General features: G+C 40.9%; 1 protein-coding gene across 3 annotated transcripts; it reads right to left on the reverse strand.

Annotated features, from left to right (window-relative positions):
- Positions 1–10,109: 10,109 nt before the first annotated feature.
- On the reverse strand, positions 10,110–15,324 carry LOC306941227 (uncharacterized protein). Of its 3 annotated transcripts, none has more exons than XM_079526562.1 (13): positions 15,172–15,324; positions 14,831–14,923; positions 14,619–14,726; positions 14,101–14,151; positions 13,842–13,907; positions 13,661–13,723; positions 13,379–13,435; positions 13,155–13,262; positions 12,832–12,909; positions 12,509–12,681; positions 12,073–12,093; positions 10,922–11,028; positions 10,110–10,635 (listed from the first exon to the last, which is right to left on the reverse strand). In XM_079526562.1, the coding sequence occupies exons 2-12, from the start codon at positions 14,898–14,900 to the stop codon at positions 11,014–11,016; spliced, it is 810 nt and encodes a 269-aa protein (XP_079382688.1). In that variant the 5' UTR covers positions 14,901–14,923; positions 15,172–15,324; the 3' UTR covers positions 10,110–10,635; positions 10,922–11,013. The 3 variants fall into 3 exon arrangements, with proteins under 3 accessions (XP_079382688.1, XP_079382686.1, XP_079382687.1); XM_079526560.1 differs by having other exon boundaries at positions 14,831–15,062; XM_079526561.1 differs by lacking the exon at positions 12,073–12,093 and having other exon boundaries at positions 14,831–15,062.
- Positions 15,325–15,745: the final 421 nt, after the last annotated feature.

Raw genomic sequence — 15,745 nt, forward strand, 5'->3', positions numbered from 1 at the left:
CGATGTTTGACAGCTCTGTCTTCAGTGTAGACATTAAATACTACTGTCTATGATTGAGTTAAAAAAAATGACGAGACAAGATGTTTTACTACAAACACAAAGAATCTCAAACATATAGGAAACTCAACTGGTGAAAATTCCCCTTATCCCCAAATAGATCTAGACTCCTGTAGTTTAAAACATACTATTCTGCACTTTCGAGAGAATATTTCTGCTTTTCATTCAGAGAATGAAGCTCAGATCGACTATTAAAAATGTAGGTAGACAATCTGTCATTATGAATTAATGTATCACTACTAGCTACTAGGATGACTTATCAGCAATATTGGTACGGTAATATTAAATCACTTGTTTAGATATGGGATGCAATCTATATAAAAAAAATGTTTGGGTATATGCAATTTCTTATGAATTAGATCTAGCAAAGAGCTGATAGATCTTTTTACTAAATATAAATGTATTGCGTTTTTGTATAAACCTTTTAATACAATCATGTTTCAAGGAATCCAATGTGGGTGATTGGTTCCCAAAATGAAAGAGGGGCGAATGACTCGTTTATTGTTTTTTTGTTTTTGTTTTTTGGGGGGGGGGGTCTTTCTTGTGTTGGACGATCTTGCACATCGGAACAACTCGGTTCCGTGCTCTGATGATGTTTGTTGTGAACTATTGCGGTAAGCGACACCGGAAAAAGCTCTGAGCAGAGGGGCAGACGACCTTTTGTAGATAAATGCTTTCTTTTTGACAGCTGCTGAATCCACAGGACATACAGGGTTTACATCACAACAACAACAACAGTAGTACGTGTATATTGCAACCTGTTCAGTACAATTGTCTTTCCACAACCATGCATCTATATAATAAAGCCTGCAGTCATACAGTATACATAGTTTCAATCCAACACATTCTCACTACCCAGATCGTAATATGCTGATGACGAGTTGGGGGAAATCTATACTATCGTGTGACACACGACGGGCTTCACCTTTTCAACATTCCTGGTATAGTCCCGATTCACGCGACTCACTTCTGCAGAGTCAGCGCCGTATACTTAGTGAGAACGAAATACAGACATCCTCCCTCCCAACTCCTAATAGGTTGACTCTTGTTGTGGCGGGGGGGGGGGGGGGGGGGGGGGGGGGGTAATTAAATATATAACTAAAAACAGGCGCCCATGCCGAACGGTGCGATGTCGCCACCCAATGTTAGAATCCTAAATCATGTTTGTTCTTGTCCAACGTCACACGTCTGATGCCGACGTATACGTTTGGTCAGATGTTGCCTAACTCGCCATCGTAGTGGTGCGACCTGGCTGTAAGAATGTGTTAATTAAGCAGGCATAATTATCTGAGCCACAATATGACCATGAAATGACATGAGATGATTTATATATATATATATATATATATATATATATATATTTGACTGCCTTTTTTGTAGACTGTGGGGAAATATAAAGAGTGTACTTCCACCGAGTAGAATATTAACAATGAAGTGTGATGTATTCCACTCGACGTAACACACACAACAATCGTTAATTAATTAAACGTGCTTTTGCAAGGTTTGATCCAAATTGGCCCAACTTTCATGTGTTACAAGGTTGTCTGAAATCACGGTGCAGGTAGAATCTTGTGGTGTAAAATCATCATTAACATGCACGTGCTTCATTGGAACGACATGTCAAAGTATTCGGTTAAAAAGTGTCACTTGTTGTTTCACTTGTTACAACTTATTGAAACTGTGATTTCAGAACTTATATAAATAATATATAATGTTGACAATTCCTCTTCAATAATAAACTTTTTTTTAATGAAGGGATTTAAAAAGTCTGGCTGATTATGTCATAGTAGACAGTTAATATATACGATCCAATGAACAATATAAGATTTGTACAGAGTGGAAACTGATTTTGCACACAAACAACCCCAGTATGCTGGTGATTTTAATGTCATCACTTAAGGCCTATATATATTCTTATTTGGCCGGGGTCCCCAGGAACCTATACAGTACACGGCCCCCTCCTTTTCTCCCCCTTTAACACATTTCTTGGCCAAAAATACCCAATCTACAAATTTAAAACACGCCACAGCTTGTAGAACAGCCCTTTTCATCGAATGTTTGCCTATTTCCGTTTTAATGTTCGCTTTCTATGATAGGGACACTAGGGATCTGTACAGAAAATACAAAGTGAAAACACAAAAATCGTATAATATCAATTATAAGTTCATCCTAAATTGATTTACTAAGCAAACGCATTAACCCTTTAGTGTACATATTCTGGAAGATGCAAACATTTGCAGAAAATAGGCTAAGATTTGGCGAAAATCAAGCAGGCATGTAGGTCGGCTATTTTGCGACAAAGAGATTTTGATTGTACAGAGGGAGACAATGAGGGTGCCAGAGACACACCCTTGGAAGACCCCGGTCAGCGCGTGCACAGTAGGCCTACACATGGTGTATTAAGTGTTGAATGAGTCCAGCGGGATCTATTCAAGGCACACGTTCCATGACTTCATGTCTAGACTTTGTCTAGAGTGTAGCTTCTGCCAATATGACGTAGCAGCGGCGGCCATATTCTGGGTCCATCGTTCCAGACCATAGAGTAATAAAAGGATAGAGACCGAACCGGAGCGTTAGCTATATATGAATTCTGCATATATAGATAAAGCATTGGTTGTAGAACCTTTTTAATTTCAATGGCCCCCATAACCCTGAGAGGTTAGGGTAAACTAGGGTCCATTTGGTTCCATCTGTACACTCCCAGAGTTACAGACCTGTAACCGTCCACTTGGAAACCCCCTCAAGGAACCCCCGAGGATCCTTTGGGACCGACCCTCTACTTTTTATTCACTTGTTCTTGTACTGAAATATACGAAAGGAAACGGGAATTAAAAGCACAAATCTGCCACCTTCCAATGGTCAGCATAGACTCCCATATTGTACCGATGTTAAAAACTAAACCTGTAATGTATTTACGTAAGCTCTCAGCACTAGCATGTGACATGCTAGAATGCGAAAAGAAACCTATGAATATATGTGAAGCAATTTCCTTTTGTTACCATAAAAAAGTTAAAACAACTATATCGGTTTCTTTTGGAGTACTGCATTGATAAAGGGGTTGATTCTTTTTATACATTCATTTTATTCTCCCCATTATAGGCCTAAACCTGTTTTTCTTTTTTTCTCTCTCTCTCTCTCTCTCTCTCTCTCTTTCTTGCAAAATGATTTTCAAGTTTTGTTACATACATGGCATGTTTTTTTTTTGTTTTTGTTGATGATGAATATTTTTGCTGTAAGTGATATTTCAGTTCCATTGTGAAGTTTGTACAATTTTTAATCATGCTGGTGTTGGCATCTCTTGCTCTGAATAAACCTTGTGTTGCAACACGAACAATATTTGCAATCTCTTCAATGTGTGTGTGTGTGTGTGTGTGTGTGTGTGTGTGTGTGTGTGTGTGTGTGTGTGTGTCATAAGAAACAGGAGACGCATGTGTGAATCGAGGTTTTATTACATAATAATAATACACTTTATTTATATAGCACCTTTCATACATAAAATGCAACCCAAAGTGCTTCACATATAACAAATAACAAGCAGCGGAATGCCAGAAGACAAAAGCAGGTCAATAGATAAAAAAAAGTATATACAAATATATACAAATTAGAAAATAAAAATAGCAATACAAAAATAAAAAAAGAAATGGTAAGGAAAATTGTAACAGAACATTGAGTGTGAACACAAGATCAGTCTAAACAAATGCCAAGTTGAAAAAATAAGTTTTCAACTCGCTCTTAAAACCAGCAAGGGAGGTCACCCTTTTAAGGTGCAGTGGTAGTGTGTTCCACAACTTGGGGCCATAGACCCAGAAGGCGGCCTCACCGGTGTTCTTATGTTGAGCTTTGGGTAATTTTAGTAGGAGAGCGGATGAAGACCTGAGTGTTCTAGTTGGAACATAAAAATTTATGGAATCCTTAATATATGAAGGTGCCAAGTTATTTAGTGCTTTATAAACAAATAAAAGCGCTTTGAAATCTATTCTAAACAATACTGGTAACCAATGTAGTGTTGACAGGACTGGACTAATGTGATCTCTTCTTCTGGTATTTGTTAATATTCTAGCTGCCGCATTCTGGATTATCTGTAATTCTTTTATAGATTTCTTTGGGTAGTCCTGTAAAAAGGGATGCAATAATCTAGTCGGCTTGTGATAAAAGCATGTAGAAGTACTTCTGCATCTCTCTGATTTAAAAAAAGGTCTTACTTTAGCCATGTGGGCGACTGTGGCTCAAGAGGTAGAGCAGGTCGTCCAATGATCCATGGGTCGGCGGTTCGAATCCCGGCTCCTCCTGTCTACATGTCGAAGTGTCCTTGGGCAAGACACTGAACCCCAAATTGCTCCCGATGTGCTGGTTGGTACCTTGCATGGCTTCCGCCGCAATCGGTGTATGAATGTGTGTGTGAATGTAATGCACAATCTATGTAAAGTGCCTTGGATAAAAGGCGCTATATATATAAATGCACCATTTACCATGTTTCTTAAATGGAAAAAAGCTGTTCTTGTGACCTTACTAAAATGAGAATGAATAGGTCTGAGTCTAAAGTCACACCCAGGTCTGTGACCTCTGTTTTGACATGTCTAGCCAGGGATCCAAGCATTAGCTGTAGCCTACTTTTTTTTCTCTCTCAGACTGGGGACCAGTGAGAAGGATCTCAGTTTTTCCTTCATTGAGTTTTAACAAGTTATTACACATCCAATGTCATTGAGACAGGAAGTGAGATCACTCAGGTCATTGGGGTCGTCTGGTTTCATGATTCACATGATTCATGGTGATTCACGTGGCATGTTCAGGATCTTCCTGAGGGTCAAAAAACACATATTGTATAAATAGTTAGATTCAAGTCAATGATCTACTGTACAGACAGTACATGCTTCAGGTGGTTGTAAACATTCTGCTCTGTGTATTTTACCCTCAGGAACCCTGTGTGTGTGTGTGTGTGTGTGTGTGTGTGTGTGTGTGTGTGTGTGTGTGTGTGTGTGTGTGTGTGTGTGTGTGTGTGTGTGTGTGTGTGTGTGTGCAAACTTTTGTGCGTCACATGTGATGCTTTTAACGGTCAAGTCAGGCTGGAATAACGAAGGGGACCGCGGCCACTTCGAGTTGTGAATATGATGTCTGTATGTATGTAGACTTAGATTGTATTTTAAACAGACTTATAGCTTGTTACGTAGACAGCTCTAGAATTGCATTTTATGTAGTCATAGCACTTTATAGTACACATGTATAATAAATTACTTTTTTATGTGATGTATGCCATGCTTTTGTTATTGCTTAATGTAAATCGCTCTGGATTAAGAGCGTCTGCTAAATGCCTAAATTGTAAATTGTAAATTGTAAAAATATTACTACCAAATCGGTAGCACTTAAACATGTGCTAATCTGCATAACCACTAGAGGGCGATGCGAGCCAAGGCATCTCAGTTATGTGACAGACCAGGTGAATAAACAACCCATGTTGCAACCAGAACGCTCACGTCTTATTGTTATTGTTGTATGAAGTAAATAACATACTTAACAAATTAAACCCTGGAAAACTAAAACTTTGTTTGTTTTTTTTAAAACCAAGGTTCATGTTTTAGGTTGTTATTAGAGAAAGTAAAAGATGAGTGTTATTTTTTATTATTATTAGGCCTATTTATTTATTTTTAATTTGCTGCTTTCTTTCGTTTTTGCGATTTTTAGCTATTTTTGATAGCGGGGGCATTTGAAGTGGCTAAATATGTGACCATATTTGACTGAGGGGCTGCTATCGTGCAGCCTCCAGCTTTTCAGAGGAGGAAAACTGAATTCATACATTTTGTATCCAAAATGAGTTAATAGCACAGGCAGACTCTTCACATAGCCTACTACTAGAGCATGTCCGAAATAAATATCAGAGCTGTAAATATAAAATAAATGCTTAAACATGTAGCTAGATGTAATGTTAGAGTCCACAGAAGTGAATCTTTCATGCCTGTTTTCTCAACTTGCTGTTTTCTGCAAGACATTACTCTACTATAAGCCATATCTCCAAAACTGGTGGGTCAAACTGAACAAACAATATGTCCATTTGAAGCTATGATTCCCTGCTCTCATACGACATGAAAAAACGAAAATTTAAAAAAGGGGCGCTCTTATCATCGTACATCATCATGACGTAAAATTGACTGTCTATTTGCTCAGACGTAACATTCTCCATTCATTGTCAATGGGAATTTAATGTTTGTGTAGGACACAGTGTGGACAAACACCAAAAGCTGGATATAGGAGGGGCTAGCTCCCCTCAAAAATCAATGACTTAGCCTCGGTCAGAAACTATACGTCTTTTTTACACAATTTTACGGCAATTTCTTTATTATTATTTACTATAGTCCTACTGACCCCAGTCAATTACATCTGGCCACAAAAGATCATCAATTGAATGTGAAGGGGGAGGTGACAAACTCTCATAAGATGCAATGGAAAAGTTCTAACTGCACTCACATGTAAAAATGCACCATCATACTTCCAGATGCTGTTTTCTCCCAGTGTGGAGGAAGAATGATTAGGATTTTTATTGTGAAATAATCCATTGGTTTCTGTTGTGTGTGAACAATAATAGCAATTCAAAGCAGTTGTCCTCAAAACCACACCTACATTCGCTGTCATAAGAACGGGAGGTGCACTCATGATCACGGCAGCAGAGCCTGTTTGTGCATGGGTGCACGCACGGCTGCAGCCCATCAAGTATAATTAATGCTTTGAGGCAGCGGTGGCCGAACGGTTTGCGGAGCGGTCTTGTTATCGGAAGGTCGCCAGTTCGAATCCCCGGACCGGCACGTTAAAATTACCACCGCTGAAGTGCCCTTGAGCAAGGCATTGAACCCCTACCATGAAATGTTCTATGAGCAGGGTCTGGCTGTAAACAAGTCTCGAGCTTAGTCCATTCACCCTGGGTAAACAAAGAACTTTGCTTTGCTTTGCTTCATCCCGCGAGCGCACGCAGACCTCTACGCTCACAACAGTCGCATCCGCGATGCGATGTGAGCTTGTATATCAGCTGTTCTCTGCATGCAATACTGTTGCGCTTTGAAGTATAAATGGCTCCTATAGGTGCCCCTCACTAGCCAACACACAAGAGGAGGTTGAATGAACTGAAACCAGCACTCCCCAAAACAACAGGTTTGGATATCTGTTGGGAATTGATTGATTTGTTGTGGCCAGATGTATCTCCCTGGGGTCTAGTAGGACTATAGTAAATAATTGCGACCGTATTTACTACCAGCAAGACGCCCTGAGGGCGAGAAGCCCTTTAGGGCGAGGTCGCGTGCACGCATCCGCCTGGCTGACGGCAGACTGCTGGGAGAGCAGCTTTGGCTTTTGGTTTACAGGGCATTTTTGTAACACAGACCAGGCTTTCCTAAGAGGTGGGAAGCCTGGTGACGCGAGGTTAGGGTCAGATCAACATATGGAATTAATTCTGTACTGGAGCGTGTCTTGAGTGTACAGGGTTTGATGAGGTCAGATCAACATATGGAATGTCAGAACAGGAAGGACGGGTGGGGAGGGATCAACAGTTGGAATGTCAGAACAGTGTCTTGATCTTCATATATGGAGATGGTCATATGGTGTGATGTGTCACGAGGCGTGACCATATATGGAGGCGGGATGTCACGAGGCGTGACCATATATGGAGGCATGGGGTGACTAACGGATGGACAGACGGACGGAAGGGAGATGCAGGTTTTCATTGGTAGCCTACACCATACCGTTAGTCACCCACGCCTCCATATATGGTCACGCCTCGTGACATCACGTCTCCATATATGGTCACGCCTCGTGACATCACGTGACATCATGGAAAGACTTAGATCTCCAATATATCACGCCTCGTGCCACGTCACGCCACCATATATGGCCATATCCATATATGAAGATCACAACACTGACCTCATCCAACACAGAAGAGGTGACATTGACACACAGCTGCAGGACTGACACAATGATCAACACCGCAGTCACACCTTGCGCCAGCACCTAGTGACAAGAACAATCACATTTTAACCCAATTTCTATCTGTATTTGACCCCCCCGCCCTTGTGTGCCAGGGCAGCCCCACCCATCCTCAGAAGAGAAGATTTGTGTTTGAGAACCACTGTTTATAAATTGTTCAAGGTTTTTGAAAAACATATGATCTCTCTCTCACTCTCACTCTCTCTCTCACACACACACACACACACACACACACACACACACACACACACACACACACACACACACACACACACACACACACACACACACACACACACACACACACACACACACACACACACACACACACACACACACACACACACACACACGCCGCATTTTCACGATTTTTCAAAAATAGCAGACCTACAAGCTCGTAGCGCGCCACCGCTTGCGGGTCTGCTATTTTTCTAAAGTATAACATAATGCACCAAAAAGGGTTCCCGTCCAGAATGGGTTAATAAAACCCAAAAGACTGACAGTATAATTGTGTTGACCTCCGGCCTCTTCACCCCCACCTGAACATCCTCTAATGAAACGGACGGTGGGTCTGATTTTTTACAAACACACAACTTGTGTGTTTGTAAATGAATCAATCAAGTGACTCGCTGAGTGTCTGACCGACTGTCTGTCTGTCTGTCTGTCTGTCAGTCGGCACCGAATGACCTTTGACCTGACCTGTCCTGTGGGGACCGTGTCTGCTCTCTGGGGAAATAAAGAACGGAGGTGACATCATGCAGTGTTGTGTTTTTGGCAGCAAACTCATTTCAGTCCCTTGAATAGTTTTAATTTAGTCACATTTTAGTCACCTGGAATGTTTGAGTGTTTTAATGTGTTTTAGGCAATGCCTGCCTGTGTGTGTGGTGTGTATGCTGTCATATTATATGAGAGTGTAACACATGGACCCAAATGGACCCTTACAGGTCTGTAACTCTGAGTGTACAAATGGAACCAAATGGACCGTTTTATAACTTTTAACTCTGATACTGTACAGATGGAATCAAATGGGACTCCAAATGGGTCCATTTGGTTTTACTCTCAGAGTTATGGGGGTCCTTGAAATTAAAACGTTTGAGAACCTGTATGCAATGGCTTATCTCTTGTAAAAAGAGAGAGACCAGCCCAAACCATCATATCCTATGCTTTGCTTGGTTGTACAAAATAATATTCGGTCAATTTAATTTGCAGAAGGACTCACCTCGCGCACAGCTGCCTTGTCTGTGTTGTTGACATGGACTTGCAGGACAGAACTTTTATTTGTGACAGACACATAGTTCCTTTGCAGACAATACAATCTGCATCTCATTGGTCAGTCACAAAGCTAAGAAAACAGTAGCCTACTTTTTCTGCATGTCATTGATAGGATTAGGATAGTTATTTTGCAATTCAAGTTTTCCCTCACGGAGAGCAGACAACACAGTCTATCTGCAGACAGCGGAGCAGCAGCGAGCCTTTCTCTGACCTGCTGTGAGGACCAGTGCTGTCAGCGCACATGCAGTTATGAATAATACACATTCCGGGGTTCGGGCTGAAAGTCCGCCTCCCACAGTGTTTTTCCACTACGAACCATTGAACGTGCATTGTAATACACATTGGTCGGTCTGAATGGTCTGTGAGCGTACATATACGTGTAAAACCCCGGACATTTGAAGGAATTTATAAACCCCCCCCCGGACAGCCAGCCGGACAGCCACAAGAGGACGTATGGTAAGCCTACATTAGACACACAGCACAACAACCTGGCAACCCTGAATGAGGGACAAGTGGCAAATTGCCAATCAGCTGCCAGTCCTGGTGTGTGTGTGTGTGTGTGTGTGTGTGTGTGTGTGTGTGTGTGTGTGTGTGTGTGTGTGTGTGTGTGTGTGTGAGAGAGAGTGCAGAGTCCTCACAAGTACTGTTAAAAAAACTCTACCACAACGTCACTAAAAAGTACATTAAAACACTTGAACCTTTGCAAAACAAACACATAGTAATATACAGACGTACATTATGACAATATTTCACTGTGTGCATTGGTAAAATACACTTGTTACTACTTACGAATAAAAATGTACTAGCCTGCAAAAAAACAAGACGATAAATATACCCTCAATCCTTGGCTCAGAGTATTCCACGGTGGCTCAGTGGTTCTGGCAGTTGCCGATGGTGTGAGAGGACGCTGGTTCGAGACAAGTCAAGATTCGTGTCCTCGATGCGGGGGAGGGGGGCAATCAAACACAAGTGTTTGGTCAAATCACATGACTTCCATTGGAAAAGCATTGAGGCGGCCATGAAACACAGGCAGAGCACAGAACAGTTCTTTATGTGTGTACGAAGCCCCAGAGACCCGAAACACGTGCATCAATGAGGTTTTCTTTGTATTTGTGCATAAAACAGCTTCCTTGTGCAAAACAGCTTCCTTGTGCAAAGTAAAATAAAGTACTGTTGTCTCCAGTCTAGACCTTGTGCAAAATAAAATACTGTTGTCTCCAGCCTAGTCCGTCTTGGTCCTGCCACCTCCACCCAGCCTGTCTGGAGCATATTTCAAGCAGTAAGCAATTTGGTCAGAGATGTTAGCCTCCGTTTCTTTGGTGCTCCTCTGGACACTCTCTGCAAGACAGACAAGATGGGCTACAGTAAGCAGTAAAACCATTAAGCGGCAGAAATTCGAAGGGGTCAAACATTTAATCTAATGCTCAAAGTTAAAGGGATTTCAAGTTTGGACACTGGCTACATCATTACAAAATGAAAGCAAAAAGAGATATCCGTTTTAAAGGTGTCAAAGAACATAAGAACCATCCAGAATGTATACACTTGAAAACATTGTGGGTAGTTGCCTGGTTATTCACAAGTGGCCACTGTGTCAAAACATGGGTACTGGATATATGCCGTTTACCTATGACCACAGAGTAGAGGTGGAGCTTGATGAAAGACAGCTTTCTTTCTTTGGTTCCCAGCTTTCCCTTCATATTGAATTTTGCCATGAGGTCATTTGACATCAACCTGTGGATACAAAAGGTATTTAAAAGTGATGCAATTCCATTAACTTGTAGACTAGTAGAGGGCACCCCTAGAAGAGTACCTGTTGAGGGTACATGCAGTAGAAGTTAATTAAAAAATAGCACATTTTCAAGCTCATAGCGCGGCACAAGTGTCACACTATGAGCTTGTAGCTTGAGCTGCTATTTTTGAAATATCGTGAAAATGTGGCACACATCTTTGAATACAGATTCTTTCAGAGCGAACGTTTAACTCAAATCTTTGCTTCTGGGGGGGTCCCAAATACAGATATGTCTGGGGTCCTTGACATGAAAAAGGTTGAGAACCACTGGCATAGAAACATGGGGTTTTCAGAAAACTGTCAGGATTTAGAAGACATTTGTAGAATCTGTTTTCAGGATGTTTGTTTTTCCTTTTAGCATCAACCCATTTACACGTGAGGACTTTTTCCCCATTGTGATCCTGTGTATTCAAGTCAACAGAGCATCACATATTACACCTTAATACATGTCATCAACAAATATAAACAGCTATATTTACTACTAGTAGTCTTGAGTAGCCAGTCATGTCTCAGACGAGTGCATTTGGGGATATCTAAATTCAATGTAGGGGCTACAACTGTGTGGAAAGTCTTTTGCGAATTAAAACCTGCATTGCAAAGTCTTTCATATTTGGATGGTATCAGGATTGGTTTAACGCAGAGGGTGTAGTACATACTGGAAACAGACAACCCTAAACCAAAGCAAAATGGACTGCTACCTAGCACTAAACAGATAATATATATGTCAGAATACCTGAGCATCGTGAACAACCCAAAACTTAAGTCTTTACTAGGTACAGAGTCAGTGGACACAGCCTTCAATAGAGAAAGGCCGCCACAGAAAGACCCCGCTCCCAAGGGATGACTATGCACCATTGCACCCACCCACTGCACACACAATGTGGTGGAAACTGAGCAATACTTTTTAAGCACCTGCCCACTATACAAAGACAGACATACTTCCCACAGATTACATACACCCTATGTGAGTTTGAAAACTACCATACCACAGCAGCAAGATGTGTGACCTGTTGTGATAAAAGAAGGTTAGCTAATGGAATACAACCAAACTAAGGTCTACTAACCATTGAGTGTACCTCTCGACCTACTGCACATATAAACAGCTGCTACCTTTATGTATTTTAAATCGGATGCTTTTATTGTATACCATTTAAATATTTTTAAGGACAATTGCTGCCATTTGTCCAAAAGTGACTGCAAAAGATTGCTGCCATTTGTTTCAATAAGCTTTAATACACTGTAGGCTATACTGTAAAGCATGTATAATGACGCAATGTGATACAACAGTTTACACAATGCCGTACCCCTCCAACTGTATACTTCCCCATTTTGAAATGATTAAATTACATTTTGACACATGCTTTGATACAGTGTCAAATTGCTACAGTTTTGAAACAGTTATGCTACAGTTGTGAAACCTACCAGATGCTGTCTTTCAGTAGCCGAGGTGAGGGACTCGTCAAGGACGGTTAGTCCCTCTACTGTGGTCGCCTTGGCCGGAAGGGGAGCACTCTCATCTTGACTGCTTGACAGCTTCAAGTCCTGCAACCCGTCCCGGATAGAAACGAGCAGCTCCAGAACCTTCCTCTGAAATTCTAAAGCATAGAAACGAATGATCACCACAAATAGAAAGAGCACAACCATACCAACAGCACAATGTGTGTGTGTCTGTGTGTGTGTGTGTGTGTGTGTGTGTGTGTGTGTGTGTGTGTGTGTGTGTGTGTGTGTGTGTGTGTGTCGCTTACTTGCTTGCTGCATTGGGTACGGTGATGCTCGTTGTAGTCTGGGGGTGGAGGTGGAGGTGGGGTTGCGTGACTTTTTTCCTGTTTGATGAGACAGGCATCCATAAGGTTATTTATTTGCCACTTTTCTTTAGTATAAACCATTGCATTAAGTACAAGTTCAAATCCTACAAATGTAACCTAGTAGTGGCAGCTAGTGTTCTTCCGAAATGAAGAACAGCAGCCCCCCCTCTCCACACAGTAATTAATCAATTGTAAGTATTGTAAGACTAGCATATACCGGTATAGGTCAAATGTTTATTAAAAAATTCTGACTTCATACGAACTTTTCGTAGGGGTAACTGGTGGGAAACTCTGTGCAGATCCCATGCTGTCATCAGTCTGATAATCTTGCAGTTCTGGCTCTTGCAGTTCTGGCTCTGAACTGAAGTGCCCTAAAGAAAACAGTGATTAACACCTTCTGAAATTCTAATGCATAGAAACAAATGACTACAATTAATTAGAGTGCAAAACCATACCACAACAACTTAAGTGTGCGTGCGTCGCTTACTTGGTTGCATTGGCTCAGGCAATTGAGTGGAGCTGGGTCCAGGCGACTTGGTTTTTTCTGTTTGATGAGACAGGCATCCATGAGAAGGTGATCTACTTTACTTTTATTCAATATGAACTACCATTGCATTTAATATATCCTCCATATATGACAGAGTGGCAGCTCCAAAATGAAATAAATGCAAACAATGATGACTTTAACAAACCAACAATCTAAAGTTGAAAAATGTTTAAGGAAGCACAACCTAGTTTTGGGGTGTGTGTGTGTGTGTGTCACAATTACTTCCTTGGTGTTTCTGGGCATTTTGGTCAGAGGATGGAGTGGAGGTCGTCCCTTGCGACTTTTCTGTTTGATGAGACATAGTTTTGGGATTCAGTGTGTGTCTCTATTACATTGTTGTGTATGACTAGCATACCACTATGAGTATGGGGCAAATGCTAATAAAAGCAGACTTCATACTAACCTTTTGGTCGAACACTTTGCAGCAACACCTTCTGTGGCACAAGTGGCAGCTCTGGACTGAAGCGACCTAAAGAAAACTGTGATTAAAACCGGATTTTTTTACTGTATAGACTCATTACCTGCCTTCAGCTGTATTGTATATGAAACAGAAAAGATACTATATTCCACGTCAATATTGCTCCCGTCACTGGCATTTGTAGCCTACACACTCAATCATAATCAAATGGGACTGCCAACGTCCAGCGGTGGGGGGAACAAACCTTGATCTTCCTCTTCTTCAGATTGCCCACCGTGTTCCTCTTCATCCTCAACTAATTGAGACAGAAATGTTGGCAAAAACTTCAGTTGCAAATAGCTTTGTTGAATTATTATTGTGTTGGCGTACAGACGTTATAGTAGCCCTGTCGCAATTATTGCCTGATTGCAGTTGTGGGTGAAACGCCTTACTCGCTTCCACGTAAGAAAAATATTCAAAATGTTCCCAAAAAATAAAAAGAGGAAGAGTTGCCAAAACAGCTCTACAAGCCCACAGTCATCAAGAGCTTGTAGATCAGCCATTTTGTATATAAAACTTAAAGCAATGTTTCGTTTTTCATTTAATATTTTGTCATGTGCTTTTTTTTTACAAAACCTAAAAGCCAAACAAATTATGCTTTTAGATTCCAAATGTTCAATGCCAAAAAACAATGACCTTGTTATTCAGTTATTCGAGTGACAATCAATCATGTAAGCGTTACAATTCAGAGAAGATTGACTACTGCCAAGTTAAAGAACATACCATATTCTGGATAAAGCCTTTTTTTCTTCTGTCTTTTTCCAGAAGGTTCTTCACCACCAGCTTCTGCAGCACTGGTGAGATCGTAATCTTCACATGCTTGGAAGTCATCTATCAATCAAACAGAGGCAAGGCAATGGTTGTCAATGCATAACATATGCACAAGTTGGCACGTTAATGAAGACAAAGTGCACATAATAGATGCAACTACCAACCTGAGCGCATCTTCTCTTTTATGAGGCGAAACTGACGCCAGCCACTTTTTGGTTCTCGTCGTTCCGTCATGCGTTTCTTGGCATTTGGGACAGCTGGCCAAAACAGTTTCATATGTTCAAAGTCCATCCATTACAACTGTAACTCCCTCCGAGCACAAACAGACACAATGTGGTTTCCTTGAAACTGATTTATTGGAAGGTGCCTTCTTGCCCTCCCAATCCACCGTGAAAACTAAACAAACAATAAAACAAGCACGTACAATTAACATAAATGACATGCACAGCATGTAGATGCAAACATTTCACATGAGTAAAATACAGACAAAACAAACAACAAATACCTCGTTGGCTGCGTGCATAACAAAGGGGGAATACTCTCCAGTCTTCTTATAACCTTTTCTTAGACAGTCTCTTATGACCTTTACTTCTTGTAACTTTAAAGTCTTTGTGTGACCATGACCAGTGTAAACGGAGCTGGCAGAGCTGCTGCTTCTAGCTGCGGCTTGATTGCATACACAAAACTCCTGTGTACCAATTGACGTGAGAGCAGACCAAACGAGACACAGAATATGACGTTGACTCTTCAAAATAAAAGCATTAAAACAACTTGACATGAAATAATGTTTTAACATGAATGTAACTATTAACTATGAACTTCTTAATTATGCACTTGTACACTTAGAAAGATAATAAACAATTATGAACTTATTTTAACCTTATTATGAACTTTGTCTTAGAGAAATAAAGCAAACTATATCCCCTATAGTGGCAACAGTTACAACAACAACTTGAGACAAATACATGAAATAATGTTTTAAATGTGACTTAATTATGAACTTCTTCATTATGAACTTGTACCTTTTAGGAATAAAGCAAACTATATCACCTATAGTGGCAACAGTTACAATATGAATG

This window comes from Electrona antarctica (assembly GCF_951216825.1).
Source record: "Electrona antarctica genome assembly, chromosome: 17".
NCBI classification, from domain to species: domain Eukaryota; kingdom Metazoa; phylum Chordata; class Actinopteri; order Myctophiformes; family Myctophidae; genus Electrona; species Electrona antarctica.